This window comes from Megascapheus bottae, chromosome 17, assembly GCF_031878675.1.
Source record: "Megascapheus bottae isolate mThoBot1 chromosome 17, mThoBot2.hap1, whole genome shotgun sequence".
Lineage (NCBI taxonomy): Eukaryota > Metazoa > Chordata > Mammalia > Rodentia > Geomyidae > Megascapheus > Megascapheus bottae.
In genome coordinates, this window is record NC_143525.1 from 51609068 (window position 1) to 51636049 (window position 26982).

The following is a 26982-nucleotide window of genomic DNA, read 5'->3' on the forward strand; positions in this document are numbered from 1 at the left end:
CTGGCCAGATTGTCCTCCCCATGCTAGAGGGAGCAGAGGGTGAGCAGCGTGGCCAGACTTGGCGCAGGTACTCTTCCACATCCTGACTTGCTGCCCATCTCCCTGTCCTTTCAGCAGGAGCATCCATTTACCTGTGCTATGTGCCTCGTCTTTTGTGTCCGTACTTTAGGGCCATCGTGTGGCCATCCATCTGTGAGAGGCCAGGGGATGCTTTTCCTTCATGTCTGATCAGTCAGTTTACCTAGCAACCTCTTCAAATAAAGACACTTCATCTCAACTAATGGCTGGTCATGGTGGTGTGTGTCTTATCATCCCAAAATGGAAGGATTGTACTAATAGAAGAATTTTAGTCCAAGCCAGCCTGAGCATAAAGCGAAAGTGACACCCTATTTTAAAAAAACAACAAACCAAACCATACAAAAAGTGTTTATATAGTGGTTGAGTGGTAGAGGGCCTGCCCAGCAAGTGCAAGACCATGAGTACAAACTCCAGTATTTTACACACACACACACACACACACACACACACACACACACACACACACACACACGGCCCGAGGATCTGACCCAGACTAGAGTTCTATGTCTAGCCTGGCAGTGCTGCTCTGAGCCCACCCACTGTCCCTGTTGAAAATGCTGCTGGAGGGCTCTGGGCTCTTAATTTACTTCCATTGAAATTGTTGTAGTGGGAGACTAAGGATAATGCGTTATTTCCTTGAGTTTCCCCGTAACATTCTTGGTGGGTCCAGAGGGTGATGACCCTGAGCTTCTGTCTTCCCTTGTATCTTTCCCTCTTGGTTATATTTTCTCTTAGGAGCTTCTGTGACCCCACTTCCCTGCCTGATTTCACTCCTTTCTGCTGAATCCTGGTATTGAGGCTGGGCTTGCCGGAGGCCACAAATCTGTGTTGCTAGAACCTTGTCTGAACTGAGGACAGCTCTTCTCCGTGGTCTGTAGACTTTCCTAGACTTGGATCTGGCCCCAGGTGCTACTCTTGCTTTGCTCACAGCTACCAGGCAGGCCTGGAGCAGCCGCCCGGGGGCAAGTCCTGCTGTTCCGCAGACACACCTGCCCAGAGCCTCTGCAGGCCCAGTGGGCTGCTGGCCAAGGCAGAGATAGGCCACTTCCCTCCCAATCTGCACTCACTGCCTTAGAACTTGTGCAGGAGCCAGCTGACTGTCCACCAGGGTTGTTCGTCCCTGAGCCAGTGAGGCCTGTGTCTTGACCCTCAGCCCTCGGGGTCCTTACTTGCTAAATGAAATCCTTTGCACTACCCAGCTGTCCTCCTTGGGGATGTGCTTGGTTTCTCGTTCTAAACTAACTAGTGGGTTTTCATATTTTGTTTTGTCAACTAGTTTAGTAATTCATAAAAATAAAAGTGAAGTTAGCTTGGCAGTTCTAATAAGATAAGACCAAAGTGTGAGAAAATTTGGGAAAAGTTTTTTATTGTTGGGCATTTATTTTTCTGTGATGGGTGAATGTAGGACTTCCTTTGTAAGGCCATTACTGAAGTAAGTAAGTAAGTATGTATCTATGTATTTACTCAGTTCATTCAAATGATGACCTATTTGAGTTCGTGTGACTCTGGAGCTAATGTATTTTGTGGATATTCTTTTCTCCACTAAGGTCTCTCCCAGTCTGTCTGGTGGTGGGTAGTGCTCTGTCCTGGTGGAAAACCTGGCTAGAGTCAGAGCCTGGCCTGTGGGCAGCTTTTGCAAGGCACATGCTTTTCTGGCAGTTCCCTGCAGGGTAGTAGTTTGAAACTTCAGGCTGACAGCAAGTGAAAGGCTGCTTTTTGTTTCTGTTTGTGTGGATAGGCCAGTTCTTCCCATCCCTCCCTCTGCTGCCTGGCACTTCTATTCTGTTATCTGCAGGGAAACCTTGTTTAGGAAACTCAATTTAGCCGTTTTGAGCATTCCCACTGTTTTCCCTGCCTGCCTCTTGTCCTGAAGAGCAATGTGGACTCGGCAGCAGGCCCTTTGTCCTGCTTAAGAGTGTCCTCCAGAAGCACCCCAGTTGTGAACTTGCTGTGCCCTCAGCCACAGGTAGAAGTTGAATATGGACAAAGGAAACATTAGCATTCCGATTTTTTGTTTTTCCCCTCATGTTACACGTAACGCCAGTGATGAGAAACCTGATAAGAATAGCCATGAATGGACTGTGTCAGGTGGGAAAAGGAGTCCAAGGGTTTAGTGGTGGCTCAGGGTCCTTCTCTCAACGCCTGAGTGCAGCTTCTTCTCTGCCTGCCACTCACTTGATCTTTACCCAGCTTGCTCTTCAAGGCCATTCTTTCTCCTTGGCTGTGTCCTGAGCCTGTCAGCTTCCATCCAGTGTAGCACAGTTCTTTTAGTTTTATGCTTCCAGGTACTAATTTTAGTCTATTTTTTTGCTAGTCCTGGGCCTTGAACTTGGGCCTGAGCACTGTCCTTGGGCTTTCTCAAAGCTAGAGCTCTAGCACTTGAACCACAGCACCACTTCCGGCTATTCTTTTTTTCTATTTGTGTGGTACCAAGGAGTTGAACCCCCGTCTTTGTGCATGCGAGACAAGCACTCTACTGCTAGACCAAACTCCCGGCCTATTCTCTCTTCCTTTCTGTGTTGCGGTTTACGATCTTCCTTTATGTCTTTCAGAGTAGTTCTGTTACCTCGTGTTTATGTCCGGTTTTGATAATCAGAATCATGTGTGATTGAATGCATGCCGTGTTGGGGCATTGCTCTGTGCATTTGGATCGGTTATGAGCCTTCGTGGTAACTCCGGAGCACAGAAAGGAGTAGCAGGTTCAGGGTTAATGCTTTAAGCCCCTTCCTCTCTGCACTGTGATGCAGAACATCCTTTCACAGGATGTGCCAACTGCTCACCAGTGCCTAGGGCACTTGGCTTCTTGTTGGCGTAGCCCTGTGGGGACGTCCCTGCCCAGTTCCAGAAAGAGGTTTGAACAAAATTAGGGGTGAGAGTGAATCAGCAGCTGCTGAGGAACTTGTGGGGGGTGGGGATCCTGTCTGGTTGCCACAGTGCCTTCACCTTCTTGTGTGTGGACTGGTCACTCAGCCATGACCTTGTCAGCTCTGATCCATACAGAGTATATGTGGTGCTGGTGGCTCCCCTGACTGACTGATGCAGGTGCCAGAGACTATAAAAACCAGAAGTTAATAGGGCTACAGAGATAACTGGACAGACCTGGTGCTCCTCTGGGAGCTGAAATACCTCTTGCTATTTCTGATAAACTAATTTAGGAAACGAAATACTGGATACATACATACGTACAGGTATAATATTGTATATAATGTGTATGTATACATATAATGTAATGTCCAAATATATATAATTTAGATATATATTATATGTTTTATATTTGAACAATAGAAATACAGGTTTGATTCCATGGATTTATATGGAACCCTGAAGGTAGCAGCTGGAGAGTATGTTTTCTTAGACACAAAGGAGTTTTTAAAAATTGCACATTCATAGGCCTAAAACAAGTCTTGAAAAATGGAGTCGGCATATCCTCAGACCAAAGAGCAATACCTTTAACAGGTAAAGCATGAAAGTTGGGTTGGAAAATGATTGGTCTGGAATTGGTGGTTTATTGGTTTGGAAATCATCTATGATGATGGCGTCTTTAGTGTTATATCCCTGTGTTGGAAGCCTTTTGTTGCCATGACAAAATACCTGACATAAGCCACTAAGAGGGAAGATGTATCCTGGCTTCTGGCTTCTGCCGTTTCAGTTCAGGGTCAGTGAGACCCATTACCTTGGACTTCATAGCGGTGGGAACATGTTTCAGTTCAGGGTCAGTGAGACCCATTACCTTGGACTTCATAGCGGTGGGAACATGTTTCAGCTCAGGGTCAGTGAGACCCATTACCTTGGACTTCATAGCGGTGGGAACATGTTTCAGTTCAGGGTCAGTGAGACCCATTACCTTGGACTTCATAGCGGTGGGAACATGTTTCAGTTCAGGGCCAGTGAGACCCATTACCTTGGACTTCATAGCGGTGGGAACATGTTTCAGTTCAGGGCCAGTGAGACCCATTACCTTGGACTTCATAGCGGTGGGAACATGTTTCAGTTCAGGGTCAGTGAGACCCATTACCTTGGACTTCATAGCGGTGGGAACATGTTTCAGTTCAGGGTCAGTGAGACCCATTACCTTGGACTTCATAGCGGTGGGAACATGTTTCAGCTCAGGGTCAGTGAGACCCATTACCTTGGACTTCATAGCGGTGGGAACATGTTTCAGTTCAGGGTCAGTGAGACCCATTACCTTGGACTTCATAGCGGTGGGAACATGTTTCAGCTCAGGGTCAGTGAGACCCATTACCTTGGACTTCATAGCAGTGGGAACATGTTTCAGTTCAGGGTCAGTGAGACCCATTACCTTGGACTTCATAGCGGTGGGAACATGTTTTGGAGGATGTGACTAAACCATTGTGGCCAAGAGGTGGATGTGTGTAGCCAGATGAGATACAGTCCCCCAGGGCATGCCCAAGTGGCCTGTGTACGCCAGCTAGGTTCTACTTCCTACCCTTTCCTCTACCTTCCAATAAATGGTTTAAATTATGAAACCAGTGGGGAGTGGTAGTACATGTCTGTGGTCCTCAGGAGTCTAAGGCTAATGGATTGTGAATTTGAGGCCAATGTGGGCTACACAGCAAGACTTCCTTCCATAAAAGCAAAAATGAAACAAAGACCTTGAACTACAGTGAATACTGGATTAATTATTTGGTTAATTACTACATTGTTTGAGTCAGTCAGTGGTCGGATTTGCCATATGGGGACCAAGACTGTAACATGTAAGCATTTTGGAGAGCTGCCCCTCTATGGTCTCAGAGAGAGTGCTGCTCTGAGTCGCGCAAAGGCTGCTGTGTAGGAGGTAGGAGCTGTGAGTGCTGTGAGCATGGTCTAGAGTCCAAGTGTAAACCATGTACAAGGATAGGAGTTCAGAACTGGTGGCCAAGGCTGAACTCCAGGAAGGTGTGATGTGGAGAGAGTCTGAGGCCTACCAGGAGCTGTGCCAGACCCCCCAGGAGGCTCCCTGTCCACGACCACAAGTGAACCCAAGATGCATGGACACAGAGAACTAACTTCTCCAGCTTCTTAAAGACAGGTATCAGGCTTGTCATTAACACCACCCTGAGACTGTGTCCTCACCGGAGGGGTCATTCGCCCCTTCCTGGATCTGATGTATCCTGTATATTGAGACTTCTGACTGGGGCCGTTGAGTGCCATGGCTTCTGGGGTCCTCCTGGCTGTGAAACATCCTCCAGAGACTGGGCAAGGACACTGTCTGGGGCCCTGGGGGCTCGGGATCCTGGCCATAAGCCAGTGTGGAGCTGGTCTGGACTTCCTGGTCAAGCCTTTCATCTGCCTAGACGCTGTTTTTGCTTCTTTCAAGCTGTTGTTCTTGTCACTCTGTCATTAGTTGTGAGTGTTTCTGTGCCAGCGGCACGACGTGAGCTGAGGAGCACACCCTTGCCCCTGCCCCTGGTTTTGCTGTGTTCACATTCTTCCCCTTTGGTAGCCTGTGGCACTGGCAGTGAACAGGAACTGACAGGCTCTTGCTCCTGTAATGGCTGCTAGTGTGTGAGAGCAAGGAGAATGTATGGCAAAGATGAAGAAAGCTATACACATGTATCTCCTTAACAGTGATGGTTGTTCAATGATCCTGAGGGCAAAGAACAACTAGGGTTCTGGGAAAGAAGTGGTTTAGCCCTATATCTGAACGTTGGCAGGGCTGGCCTGGCTGGAGGCTTTGGGAACCAGCAGATGATGATTCTTGATGATAGTGAAGATGCTGAGTGGGCCTTTTTTGGTTTTCAGGGCCTCCTGGTCACTGCAGGATACTGGGAAGGATGTCCGTCAACATCCCAGTGGGCTTCTTTGGCTGGCACTCACGTGCTCTAGGCCCTTGTGAGAAGCACTTGCTTCTTGCTTTCGCCTCCCCTTCAGGAGCCTGAAGTTTGCTCTCCTGAGAGGCCATACTGACTTTGCTTGGAACCTTTCTATGCCAGCCTCTCAGAGACAACACAAAATGGAGTCCAGAGGGCTGTGTGCATGTTATGAGGGACAGTGCAGGATCGGGTCTGTGGGATTGTATGCAGGCTCCATCGAGGATGGGTGGATTGGGGTCTGTGAGGGTGGGGCTGTGTGGATGGGGGTCCGTGGCAAAGCTCATCGTGGACAGCATACTGGAGAGAACAACTTCAGGAAGAATTGGTTTGGCTGATGGTTTCAGTCGATATTTGGCTGAGTTTATTGCTTAGCCTTGTGGTGAGTCAGAGCATCATGGTGGTGGAATAGGCTTAGGAAAACAGAACTACTCATCTCATGGTGGCTCAGAAGCGGAGTTACAAGATGTACCTCTAACCACGTCCCCAGTGATCTGCAACTTCTGTATAGTCTTTTGTATGAATTCATCTATGGATGAACCAATCGATTAGGTCAGAAGCCTAGGGATCCAACTGCCTCTCAATTTTTCCAGCAGCTAGGGACCAAGCCTGTAAGCCCAAGAGCCCTTCTGAGAGGATACTTCATTTTCAAATCACAAGTTTATTTTATTACTTATTCTTTTTTTTTCATTTTGAAATAATAGAGTCACAAGATGTTGCAGAGCAGTGTAGAGGTCTCTTGTATGTCACATAGAACCACAGCATCCAAGTCAGGAGGTAGTCTGTAGCTGGCAGAGATTTCCAGGTTTACATGGATGTGTGTGTACGTGGGCCAGCGATCCCAGTTAGAGCTTTTGCTTAAACCACCTTTAAGTAGAGGCTGTCATATAGTGTGTCATCATAAGACTTGCATGTTCCCTCAGTACCATGCTCTGTCTGTGACCAGTCTATCAGAAAAGTTAGTACGTGGTGCCCAAGCTTCTGATTTCCTCTGGATCTCCAGCTGTCTAGGATGGAAGTCGACTTGGATACCTCACCATTAAGTTTCCCATCGGGAAACACTGGAGGACTTGCTGCACCATCTAAGGGTCAGTGAGTGGCTTGGTTTGATTCTATGGCCCAGTACATCAGATGCGGTGTGGCAGGTGCTATCCTCAGTGCCAGGGTGAAATGTAGTCTGAGGCAGGCTATGGACACTTTTTGTCTTCGTGGTCTGAAGGTCCCTCCTCGAGACTTTACCTATTGCAGTGTCTTCTCCTGTAACTGCATTTCTCTGGGGAAAGATCTTTTCTTTGGCTAATGTATGCCATAGTAAAGGCAGTGTCCAGCTGGCGGTAGCGTGTCCTGCCTGTGGGAGCATCTCATGTGATCCCCACTAGGCTGGGAGAAGACTTCCCTAAGCCTTGCCAGATGGGCTGTGGTTCTTAGTAGCTGTGTGGTGGCTGGATGGTGTGTTTCTCAGGCCTTAGAATGAGGTGAGGGATTGGTGCATAGGACCGTACACTGCCTGGGGCAGGTGACCATGTGGCACCTGAGGGTGTGTAGCAGCAGCACCAAGCATGCCAAGGTATACTCTTGGAAGGTGGGTTCCTGGCCCTCCCCGAGTAGGGGGAGGCCACTGGTGTACGCTTCCTTCTGAGTGACCCTAGGTGTCGTGCTACAGGGCTGGCTGCTGCTCTTGTAGCCCAGCAAGGGTCTCTGGGACCCATGTTCCCATGGGAACTGATAGCCCAGAAGATTGAGGAGCCCTATTTTCTGCCATTTTCTCTTGCCTCCAGAAAATTGAATGTGGGCATTTTTTCCTGAGCAAGTTGGGCTACATTCTTGAAGGTTATAGTGGCTGTTGGTATGAGAGGCAGGTCTTATAGCCACACCTGCCTCTGGAAGTTGGTGCTCTGGGGCTCAGGTCCTGAACGAGCTCTATCTTGGTAGGTGGTGCTCAGGTGCAGCCAGGGAGACGCTGCCCCATGTAGTTAGATCATGGCCAGTGCCTGCCTGTGGCCATCCTCCTTGGCTGAGGCTTTTTTTTTTATTTTTTATTTTTATTTTTTGCCAGACCTGGGCTTGAATTCAGGGCCTGAGCACTATCCTTGGGTTTTCTCAAGGCCAAAGCTCTACCACTTGAGCCACGGCACCACGTCCAGCTTTTTTTTTTTTTTTTAAAATTTTTTTTTAGCATGCTTTTATTTTCATTGCATATAAAAATTTCCGAAAGGTATTGATGTACAGTACTATCCCTATGGGCTGTAAGAGAGACTAAGAAACTACTAAAAGAACTGCCATTTGTAATATTCACATACAATTTACCACTTGAAAAACTTATCCAATGAAATAAAAATTTAAAAAAAAACAACTAAAATTGGTAAGGATGTATTTTGTAATTATAGTGTCTCATTTATACTGTTTAAAACAAAGTAATCAAATTCCTTTGGGCCAGGGCTGCTAAAATCTACAATTTGTGTCAAAATAAAGTAAAATAATAAGAGGCTCATCTTTCCTTTCACTGACAAGTCACATGTTCCAAGGGCTGAGCAGCGGGGAGACATACATTTTCTTTTCTTCTGTAATATAGTCTTGCCACTTAAGAGCTTGTTTATGGAAGACTCAAGAAAACTACAACATACATAAAGGTACATCCATTTAAATAACCTAGCTGCAGGTCTTTGGTCCCAGGGCTGGGCCTTTAACCAACATTTTCTTCTCTTTTGCTGCATTTCAAACTAAGGTCATGGTAGGGTACGGCTGGACCTCTCATATCCAAACGTTCAAATGACTCGATTCCAGCTTTTTTTTCTATGTACATGGTACCAAGGAATCAAACCCAGGTCTTCTTGTGTGCTGGGCAAGCGCTACCACTAGGCCAAACTCCTGGCCCCATGGCTGAGGCGCTTTTCTTTCTTTCTTTCTTTCTTTCTTTCTTTCTTTCTTTCTTTCTTTCTTTCTTTCTTTCTTTCTTTCTTTCTTTCTTTCTTTCTTTCTTTCTCAGGAGTCTACATTTTTCTGTGCTCTTAGCTTTGGACCGTATCATTCTGTTTCCCCATGCCACTCATCTCATTAGCTCTGCACATTCCTTATCCTGTTTGAATTGGGAAAGTCAAGCAAGGCCTGAGGTGTGCACCAGTTATGCTTCAAGAACCCATACATCCATGAATGCCCAGTGTGATGACCTGTTTTAAATGAGTACAGCTCAGTGGTTATTAGGAGACATAACTGCATGGTGGTTTTTATGGGTGGAATGTTTCTACCTCTGCAGAGAGTGCTGGGACCCCTTTTGTTTCCTAGGCTTACAGGCTCCACAGGCTCTGTAGGGGAATGTGGGGCTCTGGGGGTTAAGTTGCTCCTCTCACCTGGAGGTTGCCTTTTCCTTAGGCAGTTGGCATTTAACAAACGACATGCTGTCTAGAGAGAAGTGTATTTAAATTACACTACTGGACTCTGGTTGCCAAAAGGAAGCCCTCTGGGGTATGATATATATATTTGACATGCACTTGCAGCATGTAATTGGAACCATGAGAAAGGTTTTTGTTCAAAGCTATTGAACAGTTTCCTTATTTGAACCTGTTGCGTCTGGAAAGATTTGTTTCTGAATTTTCTCTGGCTATGACAAAGACTTTCCAGGCCCTCCTCACCCCTGTAGCTTTGTGAGTGCCCAGTGTCTCCTGGGTTCCTAGATATGGACCAGGAGGTCAGGTCCACTAAAGGCCCCTCTCAGGAGTAGTAGAAACAGGCCCAACCTGTCTTCTCCTGTCAGGTTGTAGTTCTCTTTGCTTGAGATGAATCATAGGCAGCAGCCTGGTTTCCCTGTTTCTTGGTACAGGATCGTCCATTTTGTTCTTTCTCTTGAGCTGTACAAATCTTTTATTTTCAGAGACCTATGGGTGGAGTGTTCACCCTCACTTGGTCACTATTAGGCAATGAGGTTATTTTTTTTTTGCCATTCCTGGGCTTAAGCTTGGGCCTGAGCACTGTTCTTGGATTTTCTCAAGGCTAGAGCTCTACCACTTGAGCCTCAGCACCACTTCTGGCTTTTTTCTGTGTGTGGTACCGAGGAATCGAACTCGGGTCTTCGTGCATGCTAGGCAAGCACTCTACCACTAGGCCACACTCCCGGCGGCAATGAGATTTTGAATGTTGCTTGCAGTCATGTGCTCATCTTCATTGCACATCAGTCCCTGATGTTTACTCTGGGTTGTGAAGGCTTTTTGGGTTTTTCAGCAGAAGAATGGTGGGTTATAGTCTCTGAAGACCATGCTATGGGCTGGGTAGAAGAGAGCTGGCTGGATTTCTGCTGTGGAGCCCAGCAGGCTGAATGCAGTACGTCCCTATCTTAGCTTTAAGGAAAGACATGGGAGGATGCGGGAAATAAGTAGTACCTTGGTGACACTGGAAGGCCAAGCAGCTACTCTCAGAGCCCTGCAGAACAGGTAAGGTGTACATGGGCTCCTGTGGCCCTGACGTACTGACCTTCCTTGAGATGTAGACATTGGCCAAGTGGTGGGACCTGCGTGGCCATCTCCTAGGCGGTCGGCTCTCCTTGGAGTGAGCAGGTCGTGCCTGAACTGTCGGGATACTGTCAGTTCTCTCTGCAATGGACAGGTCACGCCTGAGAGGTCTTTGTGTGGGGATGATGCTGTCGGTAGAGGAAGACCTGTCATCTTGAGTTGTGGCCAGTTAGTTGCAAGGCATTTAGAGGCTTATTTTTCAAAACCATCTTTCTTCAACACGGGTACAGAAAGTGGCTTACCAGCTGGGTTCAAGTTCTGCAGCTCTTTGGTATGCTGAGGTACAAGACCACATCCTCCCAGCAAAGCTGTCTTCTGTAGTATGGATCTGGTTGCAGAGGAGGCGCGAAGGGGGCATCTGGAGTGCTGACACAGCACACACAGTTATCTGCACAGAAATTGATTTTGTCCTGTGGAGTGATAAATTGACACTTGGAGAGAGCATCTGGATTTCCCCGAGGCCACGGGCTAGCTGGCTGGCCTTGCCCAGAGCATCTGGGCCACTATACCCACAGGAGCTCTAGGGAGTCTGGCCAGCAGCAATACCACACTCACCCTCCTCCCACAGGGGCCACAGCCAATTATCTTGACACCGTTTGGCCCTGAGTGGGCAGCTCTGTGAGCCACACCGGCAAACTGAGAACAATTCTAGGCTTGTTTTGGGTAGAACAGCTGAGGACATTTAAGTGTTACAGGTTTTGTGTAGTTCAAGTTGAGATAGTTGTGCGCGTGTATAATCTACAGAAGCACAGTGGGGCCCCTGTGTTAGGCTTGTGTTTCCCACAGGCTCTGTGGACCTGCTTGCAAACTCCTTGTTCAGAAGGAATGGCTCTGTGTGGCTCAGTGCAGCTCTGTGGAATCTGCCTGGTGTTGCCAGCCCCAGCCTGAGGTGGGGAGAGACCCTGTTGAGGGTGGGGTGGCAGTCTAGGATCCAGGGCAGAGAGAGACACGTGGAGGCTAGTGGGCTCTGGTAGGACTTGCAGGGCTCTGAAGAGGCAGATCGTGGCAGTACTGTACCAGGCCCCAGAGAACAGAGTGGCCGTTCGCAAGAGTCAGCCTGTTGTCTTGGATATTTAGGGGCTACAGTATGTCCCAGATAGGGCATACTGTTTTGTTGTTGTATCTTACTGCGGGGTTCAGGAAACGAGGCTTGCTAGACTGATTGATCTAAACCGAGGCCTTCGCAGTTAGAGTGAAGCCAGGACTGGGCTGGGTGACCTTGGTGTCTGCAGTATGGGGACCCCTCTTCCCGTTGCTAACTCCAGGCCCGATGTGCAGGCCCTTGTTCACTGTGCACGCATGCACACATACACACTCGCGCGCGTGCTCTTACACTTGCCTGGGGTGCTTAGTACTTGTGGAAGTGGATTTAGCTGATACCACAGTAGCTACAAAGTTTTGCTTTTTTTTTTTTTTAAATGAAGTTCATTTTATGCAGTTTCAAATGGATTTAAAAAGACCATCTGAAAACATATTTATTGTTTGTTGCTATTTAAAAATCCTTAAAAGCAAAAAGGCAGAAGGAAATTTGTATACTGTACTGAGGAGTGAACCTAGGGCCTTCTGCCGCTCACGTTACACTCCCCGCCCTGTGGCGTGTGCCGGCTGCATGCACGCGTGTCCGCTGCCTTCGCATCCACACTGGAGTGCCGCTCGTCTGACTGCTGGCAGGTCACGAGGCTGGGGCTGTTGGGTGGGCAGGTTGTGCGTGGCGTGAACCCTCCTGGGGAGGCAGCCCTCTCATCCTGCCTGCCTTGGGGTGCCTGGGTACTCCACGGCCATCACCGACCTTGCTGGCTTTTGAATGGTGTCGTCTGGATTCTCTGTCAGTTCTGACTCCGAGTGGGAGTTGTTCTGGGTAGCCTTCCCAGACCGTGTGTGTGTGTGTGTGTGTGTGTGTGTGTGTGTGTGTGTGTGTGTGTGTGTACGCTTCATGGCGGTTGTCTGCTGCTGACACCTGACAGGGAGGGCAGTCCATGGAGCAGACTGCCCTGGAACCACTTGCTGTGGGCACTGCTGGCGCTGTGTGTGTCAGCAGAACGCTCTGGAGCCTCAGGTGGTGCTTGTGACTTTTGTGGTGTGGACCTGGAGATCTGTGCCTATCCTGTGGGGTCATCTGGTCACATGCTGATTGCTCACAGGATTCTGCTGAGGTGACTGCGTACTGGGGAGCAGAATGACCTCCTCCGTGGGCAGATGGTTGTACGTTTGTATTCTTCCTTTTGTTTTGGTGGTATTAGAATTTAACCTCAGGGACCGGCTCTTGCCAGGCAAGCCCCTGTCAGTGGGCCACACCTCTAGCCCTTTCTTGGTTGTGCTGATTATTTTTTAAACAGGATCTTGCTTCCAGCCCAACTATGTGCGTGGATTAGTGGATTACGATCCAGTCCTTCTATTTTACGTTTCCCCACTAGAGCCTAATGTCGGTACCCACCACCGTGCCCAGATTCTTTTATTGAGATAGTCTTGTGAACTTTTCTGCTTTGTCTGGCCTGGAACTACCACCCTTCCAGTCTCAGCCTCTGAAGTGGGTAGGATTTCGGATGTGAGCCACCAGCATGTATTATTATTGAACTCAAGGCCCGATTGTTCAGCTGGTGCTCTATTATGAGCCACACCTCCAGTCCAGTTTTTTGCTGGTTAATTGAAAATGGAGTCTTGCTGATTTTTAAGCTTGGGCTGACTTCAGACTGCTTCTTCAGATCTCAGCCTCCTGAATAGCTAGAATTTCTGGTCCGAGCCAGTGGTATCTGGCTTACCTTTGTGCGTGCTCCCTCCCTCCCTCCCTCCCTCTCTCCTTCCCCTCCTCCCCCTCCTCCCCTCCCCTTCGCCCCTATCAGTTGTGGGGCTTGAACTTAGCCTGGGCACTGTCCCAAACCTCTTTGTGCTGAAGACGAGTGAGCTGCCACTTGAGTCACAGTTCTACTTCTGGTTTTTGAGTGGTTAATTGAAGATAAGAGTCTCATGGGGACTTTCCTGCTCTGGCTGGCTTTGGTCCTCAGATTTCAGCCTCCTGAAGAGCTAGGATTACAGGCATGAGCCACCAGCTCCTGGCCCTTTATTTTTTAATAATTTTATAGATATCCATGTGAGCTATTTGGTGGTTTTTATGGCACTGTAGTTGTCTATTTTGGATATAGAGATTTAGCAGGGTCTTTCAGGAAAGACAGGATTTTTTTTTTCTAATCCTTGTTTGAACTCAGGGCCTGGGCACCATCCTTGAGCGTTCTCAAGGCTAGTGCTCTAATACTTGAGCCAAAGCATCACTTCCAGCATTTGTCTGTGTACATGGGTACCAATATACCCACAGCTTTGTGCATGCTAGGCAAGCACTCCACCACTAGGTCACACCCTTATGACTGACCAAAAACAAAACACACCCCCAAAAACAATACTCTGTCCTTGTGTCCTTGAATCACAATATAAAGTTTTTTTTTCTGTTACATTTTCTATTATAATCACCTGTAAAAGGCTTTAAAAATTAGTAGTTGGAGTCAGGTGTGGTATCTCATTCCTGTAATCCTAGCTACTCAGGAGGCTAAGACCTGAAGGTTGCAGTTCAAAGCCTGCCTGGGCACTAAAGTCCATGAGACTTATCTCCAATTAACAACCAGAAAACCAGAAGTGGTGCTGTGGCTCAAGGGGTAGGGCAATAGCCTTGAGCTGAAGAGCTCAGGGACAGAGCCCAGGCCCAGAGTTCAAGCCCCATGACTGAACCCCCCCCCATCAAAAAAAATTAGCAGTTGGCAATGCATATTATTTAGTTAGTTAGTTAGTTGGTTATGGAGCTTGAACTCTTGAGCTGTTCAGCTCAAGGCTAGTGGTCTACCACTTGAGCCACAGCATGACTTACAGTTTTCTGGTGGTTAACTGGAGATAAGCATCACAGCATGACTTACAGTTTTCTGGTGGTTAACTGGAGATAAGCATCGCAGAGACTTTCATGCTGGGGCTGGCTTTGAACTGCTATCCTCAGATCTCAGCCTTCTGGGTAGCTAGGATTTCAGGTGTGAGTCACCAGTACCTGTCTGCCTATTATTTTTGAGTAGTGAGAATGTTAAGCATTGATAAGCAAACCCTTCCCAAGCACTTGAGCAAAATGGACCCAATAAACTGAACAGATAGAGTAAAGCTCTGAAATGCACCCGCATTCCCAGTGAATGTCTTCCAGGCTCCCCGCATGGCTCCAGTCGCAGTGTGTCAGCAGGTCCTGGGTTGCAGGCCTCCAGTGGGACTGGAGGACTAACCCCAGGTACCCCTTCCTCAGCTACTGTAGCTGTGGAGATAGGGATAATAAAACGTGCAGGTGACACCTGAGTTGACACAGGGCTGCTAAAGTCCAAGTCACTGCGTCTGTGTCCTCAGTCCTGGAGGCCCCAGGACCCCCTGTCCGACTCGTCCAGGCATCATGGTGTCCTCTCCCTTCTTTGGGGAGAAGACTTGGCCTATGTCCTGGCACTTCAGATCCTCCTGCCTAATTGTAGGTATCCCCACTTAATGTGCGCGCCCTGGGTTCCATTAGGCTCCTCTGTCTCAACTTCTTAGCACAGCTGTCTGCCTTGGTGACTGCAGCACTGCTAAGCCCTTTTGAAGGAATCATTTCTTCATGTGGTTTTGTTTTGATGCTGGTCTTGGGGCTTGAATTCAGGACCTGGGAACTGTCCCTGGTCTCTTTTTGCTCAAGGTAGCACTGTACTACTTAAACCATAGGTCACTTCAGCCTTTTTTCATGTTAACTGGAGAGAAGAGCATCACAGACTTTCCTTCCCAGGCTGTCTTTGCACCATGATCCTTAGATCTCAGCCTCCTGAGCAGCTAGGATGTCAGGCATGAGCCATCTTATGTGGTTCTTGAGGAACCTTTAAAATACTTTTCCTCCTGATTTGAATTGGTGAATGTTTTCCCTCCAGATATTTGTTTTCTAACCAGGTTATGACCACGTACACTTTCTCTGTGCTCTTCCCTGTGGCCTTCTGCCAGCTGCTTACTTTCTTTGTTTTCTGCCAGTGGTCACCGTGATCCTGAAGGCTCTGACCTACGACAAGAAGTGGGGTGCCTGCAGCGTAGGTGCCAACGTCAGGGATGCCGCCTGCTATGTGTGCTGGGCCTTTGCCCGTGCTTATGAGCCGCAGGAGCTGAAACCCTTCGTAACTGCTATTTCCAGGTAAAACCTGTTGGTCGTGTGGTGTGTGGTGGGCATGTATGTTTTCCCTTGATGTTGTTGCATCAAGAATGTGGCACAGAATGGTTGTTTTCTGCTCTGTAACAAAAAGCAGCCCCAGAGTAGCTCTCGGGCAAGTTGTTGTCCTGGAAGAGTCTTGGGCTGTGTGGGTAGGTTCTTGGGTGAGGTGGTCAGAACCCTCTGAGCGTTTCAGGGGGTACGTGAGGGCAAGTGGTGGTGAGCTCAGCACCTGCAGCCTGCCTGCACTTAAGTAGTTCTGAAAGGCAGCAATCATCTGCTGTGGCTGATGACCTGGCGTTCTAATGTTTGTGGCTTGGTTTACTCACAGCACTCCTGGGTCCAGCAACATGAAATGCAAACAGTGTCTGGGGAGCTCCTTTGAGGAAGGGAGGAAGGGAGGTGTCCTGGGGAAAGAAGTGGAGCTAGCAGGTTGCTTTGTCCAAAGTCCAACACCCCTGGCTATCAGTGGCGAAGGCTCCAGGTAGAGGAGGGCCCGGAGGCTGCTGGGTTGAAGGCTTCTGCCAGGGTTCCTTTACAGGCTGGTACCAGTGTTCTGCTGGGTTTTCAGGAGTGAGTCTTCTTTTGCTTGGAAAGTTGCATAACATCCACACCCTTAGTACAGCCACTTCTTTGTGTGTCAGTTCCAGAGCTTCTACTCTGGATATAGGCACTGTCCCTGAGCTTTTTGTGGGTGTTGTTGGTTGTGGGTCTTGGACTCGGTTTGGGTATGGTTCCTGAGCTTTTTTGCTCAAGACTAGTGCTCTACTACTTTGAGCCACAGCTCCATTTCTGGCTTTCCAGTAGTTAATTGGGGATCAGAGCCTCATGCACATTACTTCCAGGGCTGGCTTTGAATGGCAATCTGCCTGTTGCTCTCCTGCCATGAATACTGAGCTGTTCGCTGTTTATATGGCTTTGGGAAATGACCTTTCTGCTGCTTCCACTTCTTTTTCTCTATGTGGTGCGTGCATGCATGTGTTCATGCGTGTGTGTGTACACATTGGGACTGGAATTCAGGGCTTTTACACTGTCATCCTTTTCAACTCATAGCTGGTGCTCTATCACTTGAGCATGCTTCCATTTTTGGCCTTTTTCTTGTTAATTGGAGATCAGAGTCTTTTGTCTGCTCACTCTGAACTACAGTTCTCAGATCTCAGCCTCTTGAGTAGCTAAGATTCCAGAATTAAGCCACTGGCATCTGGATTTCTGCTGCTTTCTTTTCCCCAGTGTTGGAAGCTGATATATAACTAGGGAGCAAAAGCAAAAACACTTCTCTTATGTCATGTCAGCTGTCATTCAGTGGGAAACTTGGTTTGTTGATGGCAGTGCCTCTGTGCAGTGGTCAGGAGCTGTCATAGTCGGGCTTCTTTGAGGTATCGAGGGTCATGTCGTCGTTGGCAGGTCCAGAGCCAGATCTAGGGTCAGGCATGTGGCCTGGTGCTGATCTGCCAGAAAACCTTGGCGAACCCTTGACTCAGACAGGCAACTGCCGCCCTCTGTAAGTGAAGACTGTCATAGTCGATTCCTCTCAGCCTGGAGGTAGAATCTCCTAGGAAGCTATGCCTTCCCTCTCTCTGGGTGCTTTCTCTGGTCCAGGTGGTGGGGAGAGGCAAGGCTGAAGAAAAGATGCAGAGGGCTTGAGTGAGTATGGATTTCTTTGTGTGGCAGAGCATATAGTCAGGCCAGGGGGCGTGTACTTCTTGCCCTACCTGTTTTTTCCTCAGTAACATGGAATCATAAGGCTGAGCTCAACCACCCCAACCAGTGACATCCCCCTGAGTGAAGGGGACAGCGGGGCCACAATGAAAAGTCTTGAGCACGAATTCTTGCCGGAGAGCCTAATTACATTTCAAGGTTTCGGAACTGACACTCTAAAATGTCTATACAGATTTTGTAACGTTTCCACAATTGCTGAGGGACCTGGTATCTTTTACTCTGGGGTTATCCCTTGGTGTGGCGGGGGAGGCGGGGAAGAGAAAGCCAAGCTCTTGGAGTTGGCTCTGTGTAGGTTCTTGGCCAAGAGGTTGTGTTTTCCGTGTGACCACAGCGTGTGGGCTAGGCGTAGTCTGCCTGGGGTAGTAAGCCTCTCCTGTGGAGGGGTAGGGGCCTCTGGTGGAGGGTGCAGTCTGGAGAGGTGACTTCTAGGACTTGGTAGGTGGGCGTGGAAGTGGCCTGGGTGCTGACAGATTAGCGTAGGTACCTGAGACTTGGGGAATGACTTAGTTTTTCGAACTGATTTTCATGGTAAGGGAATAATTGGCGTATGGCTGTGTCCAGCCTCAGTCTGTGGAATCTTACATTAGTAATTTGTTCGGGGGGGGGGGGGGAGGGCGGGATGGGTTTGTCGACTTACTGCCCAAGCCTGAGGAATTGCTATAGAGTTCACCTCTGCATGTCACACACAGAAGCCATAGCTGTAGCTGTGTGGTCCTGGAGCTGCTGGCTTCTTCACAGCTCTTGAGTTCTCCTTCCTAAGCCAGCACTGGCGGCTGTGGAGTTTCTGCTGGGAAGGCCCCTAGCCCTTCTGCTCATGCCAGCCTGCATAGGCAGCCATGCCCTTTGGAGCCGTACCGGTTTCTGGTTCCACAGGTTCTGAGGGAACATGTGCTCAGCCCTTCCTGGCTCATCTGACTCCAGGCTTCAGTGGGGGTGGGGGAGAGTGAGTCAGGTGCCCCAGTGAGCAGGAGCCTATGCTTGCCTTCCGGCCCAGGGCTTTGCACTGCCCAGTATCGGTCTGTCGGGTGTGCCCTCAGCACTGCTCCCTTGCCTCTTCGTGAGTGACTGCTGTGTTTTAATGACACTTTTTAAGGTCATTAATTCTGGCACATGATAAAATCTTGATAACTTACTTTCACAAACTTCTCAGTAGGTCCTATACAAATGGACTGTTGAGGTCAAAGTGAAGTAAACATGTCTTACAGAAAGCTGGGGCAGTGACCAGAGGAGCTTCTGTCACTTTCTAGTCAACATAGGGGTAGTGAGTCACTCTTCCTGGCTGTGTGTGTGTGTAGCTGGATTAACTAACTACTTCTGTGAATTGCCCCCTTCTACTATAGGGATATGACAAAGGAGCTTTATCGATATGTTCTCATCACTTTTGAAGTTGTACTGATGACTTTTGAAAGGCTTCCTTTTCCCAGCTTTGTGCACAGACAGTAGAGATGGAAAAACCATAGCGATGAATGAATGGAGTTCCTGAAAAGCCAGGTGTGGTGCAGAAACAAGATGTGAAGTGAAAATACGATAGAATGGTTGCTTATTTGTCTAAATCCTTCCCTCTGACTAATAATCAAGAGCAGGTCTGCAGTAAGGAAAAGAAAGTGGACTCTGCACCGCTGCCAGCTCTGCCCGTCACCCTCCAGTGATTTCTTCACCTGAAACTCTTCTGTAAGCTGAGCGCCAGGCCAGGCCCGCCTGTGCCAGGGGCAGCTCCCGACGCTCGCCTCCCCTGAGCAGACCAAACCGGCTGGGCAGCGTGGGTGCCTGTGAGGGGCTGGGATTGGCTCACTGAGATCTCTACCTTGAGGGCAAGATTGTCCCGAAAATGCAGGAAATGGCAACTGTTGCTTAAAGCTATGTCCTGTTCTTGCTTAGCCTCTCAAATAGCCTAGCTTCCAGAGAGAGAAATGGTTTCAGGAACCGTCTAGCTCCGCACTGAGCAGAGCAGCCATCTCTACTGGCATTGGGATGACCCAAAAGCTCTTTGACAGTTTTACTGTTACTTTGAGTGAGCTTTGCTTCAGTTTATGGGCTGGGGAAATTCAGACAAGGATAAGTGTAATCTTTTAATATGATTGGTAGCTTGTAAAAATTAATACAGGTAATGAACTATTCTGTTATCAATACGCACATTAGCAGTATTACTTATTTAGGTATTTATTTTTAAGGTACTAGGATTTTGAGTTTAGGGCCTTGCACTTGCTAGCTAGGCACTCTACTATTTGAGCTACACACTGGCCCTTTCTGTTTTAGTTATTTTTCTAATAAGATCTTGCTTTTTGCCCTGGCTGGTCTGGATGGCAAAACCTGCTATTCATGCTTTTTATGTAGCTGGGAAGGCAGGTGAGTGTAACTGTGTCCAGCTCTCATTCGTTGAAATGGGGTCTCAACCACCATGCCAAGTGACTGGTGCTTATAATCAATCCTAGCTGCTTGAAAGGCTGAGGTTGGGAGGACGGCAGGCTTGCTAGGGTGAGAAATGCTTATAAAATCCAGTCCAACAGAAAAAAACTAGCTACCACCCTAGCCAGCTGTAGTGGAAATGTATACAGGAGAATCAAAATCTAGCTACCACCCTAGCCAGCTGTAGTGGAAATGTATACAGGAGAATCAAAATCTAGGCTTGCTTGGGGAAAAAGTCGAGACCTTGTCTTAAAAATAACCAGAGCAGGCCGGGAGTGTGGCCTAGTGGTAGGGTGCTTGCCTAGCACGCATGAAGACCCGGGTTTGATTCCTTGGTACCACATATATCGAAAAAAGCCAGAAGTGGCACTGTGGCTCAAGTGGTGGAGCTCCAGCCTTGAGAAAGTCCAAGGACGGTGCTCAGGCTCTGGCTTAAGCCCAGGACTGGCAAAAAAAAAAAAAAAAAAAAAAAAAAAAAAAAGCCAGAGCAAGTTGTGGGCTGGTGGCTCACGCTTGTCCTAGCCACTCAGGAGACCAAAGTCCATGAGGTTCTTACCTTCAACAGACTACTCAGAAAAAGCCAGAAGCAGTGCTGTTGCTTAAGGAGTAGAGTGTTATAATCCTAGCCACTGTGGAGGCTGAGCTCTGAGGATCGGTGTTCAAAGCCAGCTTGAGGAGACAAATCTGAGAAGCTCTTATCTCTAATTAATCAGCAAAATGCTAGAACTGGGGTGTGACTCAGAGGTAGTAGAGTATCTGTCTGATAATTACAGAGCCCTGAGTTCAAACTTCAGTATCATCTTTCCTCAACACAAATCTAAAATGGTAGTTATTATTACTTAGATATAAACAGTATATTTTGCTTTTGAGTGCTCTATAATGTCATACAAATGAGAAAAATAGGTTAGGGTAAGTTCTGTTCTCATTGGACCTGTGGAAATGTACCTAACCTAGAAGGGCAAGTTGAGACATGTAGCTTCCTCCTGACTTGGTCCCACAAGATGGAAGATCTGTCTGACACAGCCACATCTCAGTGTTGGGAAATCTTGGTAAAAGCAAGCAGGTGGAGACACCTGCAGCAGCAATTACTGCTGGCTCAAAGGTTGCTTCTGAGTTGTGACTCATGCTAAGGCTAGGTGGTTTGTCTGTTGTGGATACCCAAGGGAGCAGTGGGCTAGAAAGGTGCTTTCTTTTCTATATTAACCAGTATCATGAAGTCTGTTTGCATTTGAAACATACTAGTATTTCTAGATAAGCCAGTTTTGTTCTGAAAATAAGAAAGTAGTTTTAAAAAATTCAGTCTAATTTGAAAGCCCCCAACTCCTATTTTATTCATTGACACCTACACACTGTGACTTAACTTAGAAGACTACAGTTAGTTAAAAGCAATATTTTTCAAGCATTGTTACATTTGTTTTAGTATGTTTAGTAAAATATAGGAATGAGGAGCTGGGAGTGTGGCCTAGTGGTAGAGTGCTTGCCTAGCATACATGAAGCCCTGGGTTTGATTCCTTGGTACCATATACACAGAAAAAAAGCTGGAAGTGTAGCTGTGGCTCAAGTGGTAGAGTGCTAGCCTTGAGAAAAACCCAAGGGCAGTGCCTAGGGCTTCACTTCAACCCCCAGGACTGGCCCACCCCCTGAACACACACACACACACACACACACACACACACACACACACACACACACACACACACGAATGAAATAGCAACTGCTTTAAGATGGTTGCTTGGTAAGGAAAAGCTGACTTGTTTAAACTGTGTGAGGCCATTACTGCTTTTGCTGGACTGCATTTCTGAGGCACACAAGTCCATGTTCCCTGAAACAAGAACAACCCTATGCTGGGCCCTAGCACCCAAGCCTGGATTACTGTGAGCTGCTACTCATACTGCTTGCTGATCCAGCAGGGAGTTCTCATGGACCTTGCCGCCCAAAGGCGAACCACCGCGTTTCCTTCTGAGAATACCCGTCTGTTAGAGTAACTGTGTGATTAGTGGCCAACAGCAAGAGTTGTAGTGGCTGGGCTGGTTCTCCCATGGACAGCTGTGAGAAGGGCTGCCCCCCCCCCCACCGGGGGGCTCCTGGGATTAGTGCTCAGCACAGGAGGGATGCTTGCAGGGTGTGTGCAGCATCTCTGTCAAAAAAGAGACTGGACAGGAGCCATCCAAGTTCTCTCTGCCACTTTATGTCACCCAGTCACTTGTGAAAAGTTATGAATAAGCATGAACTGTCGTGCTTTTGGGAAAGGGCCTTGAGGAGGGAAATGACATACATGCAGCTGGAAAGCAGACTGTTTCTTCCACACTTTCAGCTTCTTTGGCACATGCAGTTTGGTGGGGGGAACTCTTCATTCTGAGAGACAGAAGCCAAGACCATCTTGTCCTCTTGACTCCTCAGATGCCTGGGTGGGTGACTCGGTGTATAGGGTCTGTTTTCCCCGGTGGCCACGGCCACCCTAGAACACTTGGGTGAAACCAGACTCTGGTCAACTTGCCTAGACAGGATTGGAGTATCTACAGCCTCAGGGCAAAGCCGAAGGTTTCTGTCCAAGAGACTTAGCTGGGTGGTTGGAATCTCTGTGTCCCGCCCTCCCTTGGGGAGGTCAGAGCAGGCCTGTTAAGTTAAGGGGATGCCTTCAAGTTTCTTTGTTTCATCCTCTCTTCACTACTCAGTATTCTACAGACATAGTAATTCAATACACATATGAATGGCAATTCTAAGAGTTCACTATGAAGTGCGACCTTCCAGTATTATAGACTGGCACTCACATTTCCCTGGTTAATGGGAAGCAGGGTTTTGGCTAATTTCTTTTCCTAGAAAACGTGATTTTAGAAGGCTTGCTTGCTTGCTTGCTTGCTTATTTATTTATTTATTTATGCATGCCAGTCAAGCTCAAGGCCTAAGCACTGTCCTTAGACTTTCTGTACCACTAGGCCAAACTCCCGGCTCAGATTTTATGGGTTTTAAAAACAAAACTATTCAATAAAAACTTGTGCTTGAGTAATTTTCAATATATTGAAAGTGATTCCTAATAATCTCAACCTCCCTCTCTCTCTCCCTCTCTCTCTCCCTCTCTCTCTCTCTCTCTCTCTCTCTCTCTCTCTCTCTCTCTCTCTCCCTCTCTCTCTCCCTCTCTCTCTCTCTCTCTCTCTCTCTCTCTCTCTCTCTCTCTCTCTCTCTCTCTCTCTCTCTCTCTCTCTCTCTCTCTCCCTCTCCCTCTGTCCCCCCTCCCCTTTCTCCTCTCCCCCTACCTCTTCTCAATCCACGAAGTTCCTCTTTTGGTGCTGGTCCTGGGCTTATACTCAGAGCTTGACCTGGGTACTATCCCTGAGCTTCTTTTTCTCAAGGCCAGCTAGCACTCTACCACTTGAGCCACTGCTCACTTCTAGCTTTTGTGTGTGGTTTTTAATAAAGATAATAGTTTCATATACTTTCCTGTTTAGGCTGGCTTGGAACTCTGATCTTCAATCTCAGCCTCCTAAAGAAGCTAGGATTACAAGATGTGAGTCACCTGTGCCCAGGACTACAAAGGTTTTTTTCCCCCATATATTTTTTATTGTCATTTATAGAAGGGTTACATTATATTCACCAGATAGAAGGTGCATTACTTCACAAACATTCTCATGTCTTGGTCTCCATTTCCCTCCCCCACCCTCGCTCCTCTTCTTGTTTCCCCCCTTCCCTATTCTATTTCAAATAACCAAATACACATATATACAATATATCAGATAACAAGGTAAAATACTATAACAATATGGATAACCAAGGGACAACAAAAGAGATGAGAGATAACATAGTGCATTAAGGACAACAATCACTCATTCTATGGCTTTTGTTTCTATATCCTGGACGTCCTTTCATTTAGCAGCATACTATATGGCTTATATATCTAGGTTTTGCTCTATTGTAGATCTCTACTATGAGAGCCCAAGGTTTCTACTGATTATGACAAATGAAGGAAACCATTGAGCCTACAAAGTCCTTATTAGCATGTTATGTGTAATACTTAAAAGTTCAGTTTATTATGAGGTACATTTAAGTACCAAATGTGTTTTGTTAACAGCAACAGGGATATAATAACATTGTGCAGGTCTTGGTTGGTTTTGTAATGAAGCCATGTTGTGGTGGATTCAGGACGTTTCTACTGGATTTGCATGTGTCTCCTGCGGGCTAGCTGCCTGAGCTGGTGACAGGGCCAGTTGTTCCCTTTCTTCTCTTGTTGAAGCCCGTGTTTGCTTATATCTTGGGGTTGTCATTCCTTTTGTCAGTTGAGTCCCCCCAGCTCTGACTCTGCTGACTGGTGTCTTCCTCCTCTCCTATGACCCTTCTTACTCTTGATCGTTTTCTTACTTCTGGCCCCATAAGATCTGGCACTCATCCTCCTCTGGTCTGTTCCCGGACTCAGCCTTTCCCACCGTCCTGGCTCTTCCCATGGGGGTGGCAATTGGAGTTGGGGTTACTAGGCGCCCTCTGCTTCTGTGCCTGAGTGTAGCATGCTGATCCTTGTCAAGGGTGATGTCTGGGCACGTGCAGGAGGAGATGGTGGTAAGGGCAGGGCTGTTGTCCTAAAGTTTTGGAACCATGCCTGCTGTGTAGCTCTGAAAGTTGGGAACGAGGGGCTCAGTAGAGGGTCAGCCCTGCGGCCATGCTGTTGGTCCTTGGGTCTTCACCCTACCATCCCAGAGACTCTGCTCCAAATGGTTCAGGGATGAGCAGAGAAATGCCTCTTTTAGGAGGCAGACTACTTTACATACACACGCACATGCATGCACACGCATGTCCCTGTGAGGTCCCTGTGAGGGACACTGCTGTGGTGCTCTGGTGTTTCCATGGGTGGGCCACCTGCAGGGCATGCAGGCTTCTTTCTGCTATGTGAGCTCCTACCGCTCACTGTGGTCTGGAAGGCATTGGTGTCTGTGGCCCTGCAGCGTTGCTCTCACTCATGCTGGTTTATCTCTGTTGCCAGTTCCTGTCCTTTGGGCCTATCCTGTGTCTGTCTGCATATTTCCTTGGTGCCTCTCTGCCTGTCTCCGAGATCCTGAGATGTGTCTGTTCCCTCATGAGTCTTTCCTTAGGACCAGACGCCTCTGACCACGCGCGCTGCCAGATGTCTTGGAGGTCACACTAGTCTGCCACACCCGTGGGGGCCTTGAGGTTTTTGGTGCCTAAGATGGTGGGAAGCCAAGCAGGCAAAATATAGCCAAGCTATATTTTGGAGAGTTTCTTATACGTGATTTTTTCCTCTCTTTTACAGTGCACTGCTCATTGCTACAGTTTTTGACCGAGATGTGAACTGCAGAAGAGCAGCATCTGTGAGTTTCCTTGTTTCTGTCTTGGAGGTTGGGACTGGAATGTGGTCCTGTCTCACTGGTCCTGCTACCCGCAGTAGACATGGAAAAGGATGCAGGGGAGCTGTTGTGAGCAGAAGCCAAAGTATACGACTGGCAGCTCATTTGCCCTAGGACTTCCAGGGATGTAGTTAGGGTTCAGCACCCCCACCTCATATGGCCGACTTAGAAAACTACTACCAGCTGTTGTGGTAGGGGTCCTCAAGCAGATACAAGCAAGCAAGCTGCTGCTTAATGAGCAGACTTGAGGTGCTCAGAAGACCTGGGGGTGGGGCAGCAGGTCCAGGGGTGGCAGAGCAAATGGGGGCTTTGAGTCTTTGGTGGGGCCATTGCTAAGCCATGGTCATCTCTGCTGCATCCAGCCACTCCTGGGGTGGGCCTTGCTGGACAGGATTTAACAGTGTGCAGCAGAACTTGGGTTTAGGGTTCAGAGGCCTGGGGTCCCTGCAGCACCACTGTTTCAGGTAGATTTGGATAGAGGGACGTGTGCAGCTTCAGTTACCTAAAGAGATGCTGTCCAGAGCCTCCTGGGGCACACATCTGACAGGTTTGTGGATTTTTATTTTTATTTATTTATTTATTTTTCTTCCAGTCCTGGGCTTGAGCTCAGGGCCTGAGCACTGTCCTTGGATTTTCTCAAGGCCAGAACTCTACCACTTGAGCCTCAACACCACTTCTGGCTTTTTTCTATGTATGTGGTACTGAGGACTCGAACCCAGGTCTTCGTGCAGGCTAGGCAAGCACTATAACCACTAGGCCAAACTCCTGGCCCGTGGTTTGTGTTTTTTTGTGCACTGTGAGTAGCTGGGTGGAGGGCTGTAGCATGGCTTCAGGATGGGTGGACAGGAGACAATGGCAGCTCCAGAGCTGGGATCAGGGAAAGTTGGCCTGCTCTGTAGATTTGGGGCTTCCTGGACGCTTTTCCAGGCTGAAAAGTTGTTTCCTGCTGCTAGTTGTTGAAAGGATTTAAATCGTGAGCTGGTATTGGATTTTGAAATGATCATGAGGATCCTTTTTGATTTTTAAACATGGTGTACTATATAATCCGTGCTCCAGCATTAAACCAGCCTTGTATTCTGAGCTAATTCCCACTTGTGTTGCTGGATTCAGCTCGTCAGTGTTCTTACAAGTAGGATTTCTGAGTTTGTTTGTGAAGGGTACTGGTCTGCACTTCCCTTTTGTTGAGATATTTTTGTCTGGCTTTGGACTTAGGGTGATGCCAGCCTTGTGACTGAATTGGAAATGTTTCCTCTTGTGGTAAGGGTTCTGTAAGCCCCAGCCATACCACAGGCTACCTGTGCTGAGGGACCATGCAGGTGTGGTGACCTGACTTACCTTAGGCAATCAGGGTACATGTTTTCTTTAAAAGTATTCTTTAAGCCAGGCTCATACCTGCAATCCTAGCTACTGTAGAAGTTGAGATCTGAAGACCTTGGTTCAGAGCCAGTCCTGGCAGGAAAATCTGTGAGAGTTTTAGCTTCATTTTTTGGGGGGGCGTTGGGGGGGTTGGTCATGGGACTTGAACTCTGGGCCTGGATGTTGTCCCTGAGCCCTTTAGCTCAAAGCTACCACCCTACTCCCTTGAGCCACAGCACCATTCCCAGTTTTCTGGTGGTTAATTGGAGATAAGAGTCCCAGACTTAATGCCCCGGGCTAATTTTGAACTGCAGTCTTCAGATCTCAGCCTCCTAAATAGCTAGGATTACAGCAAGGAGGTGGCTCACACCTCGCCTGGCTTTTATCTTCATTTAACTACCAAAAAGTCAGAAGTGGAACTGTGATTCAAGTGGTACAGCATTAACCTTGAGCAAAAAAACTCAGAGATAGTGCCTAGACCCTGAGTTTAAACCCTAGGACTGGCACAGATTAAAAAACAAAACAAACTATTCTTTAAAACAATCTCAACAGAGGTTAAGTTGCTTCATTTCCGCTGGATT

General features: G+C 47.9%; 1 protein-coding gene across 1 annotated transcript in view; it reads left to right on the plus strand.

The window, feature by feature from the left end:
• The window catches only part of Tbcd (tubulin folding cofactor D), a 148688-nt gene that overhangs the window by 66275 nt on the left and 55431 nt on the right, over positions 1-26982 (plus strand). The window contains exons 14-15 of the mRNA XM_090351442.1: positions 15398-15554; positions 24952-25009. Of these exons, the coding sequence (XP_090207568.1) occupies positions 15398-15554; positions 24952-25009 (215 nt within the window). The remainder of the gene's footprint in view (positions 1-15397; positions 15555-24951; positions 25010-26982) is intronic.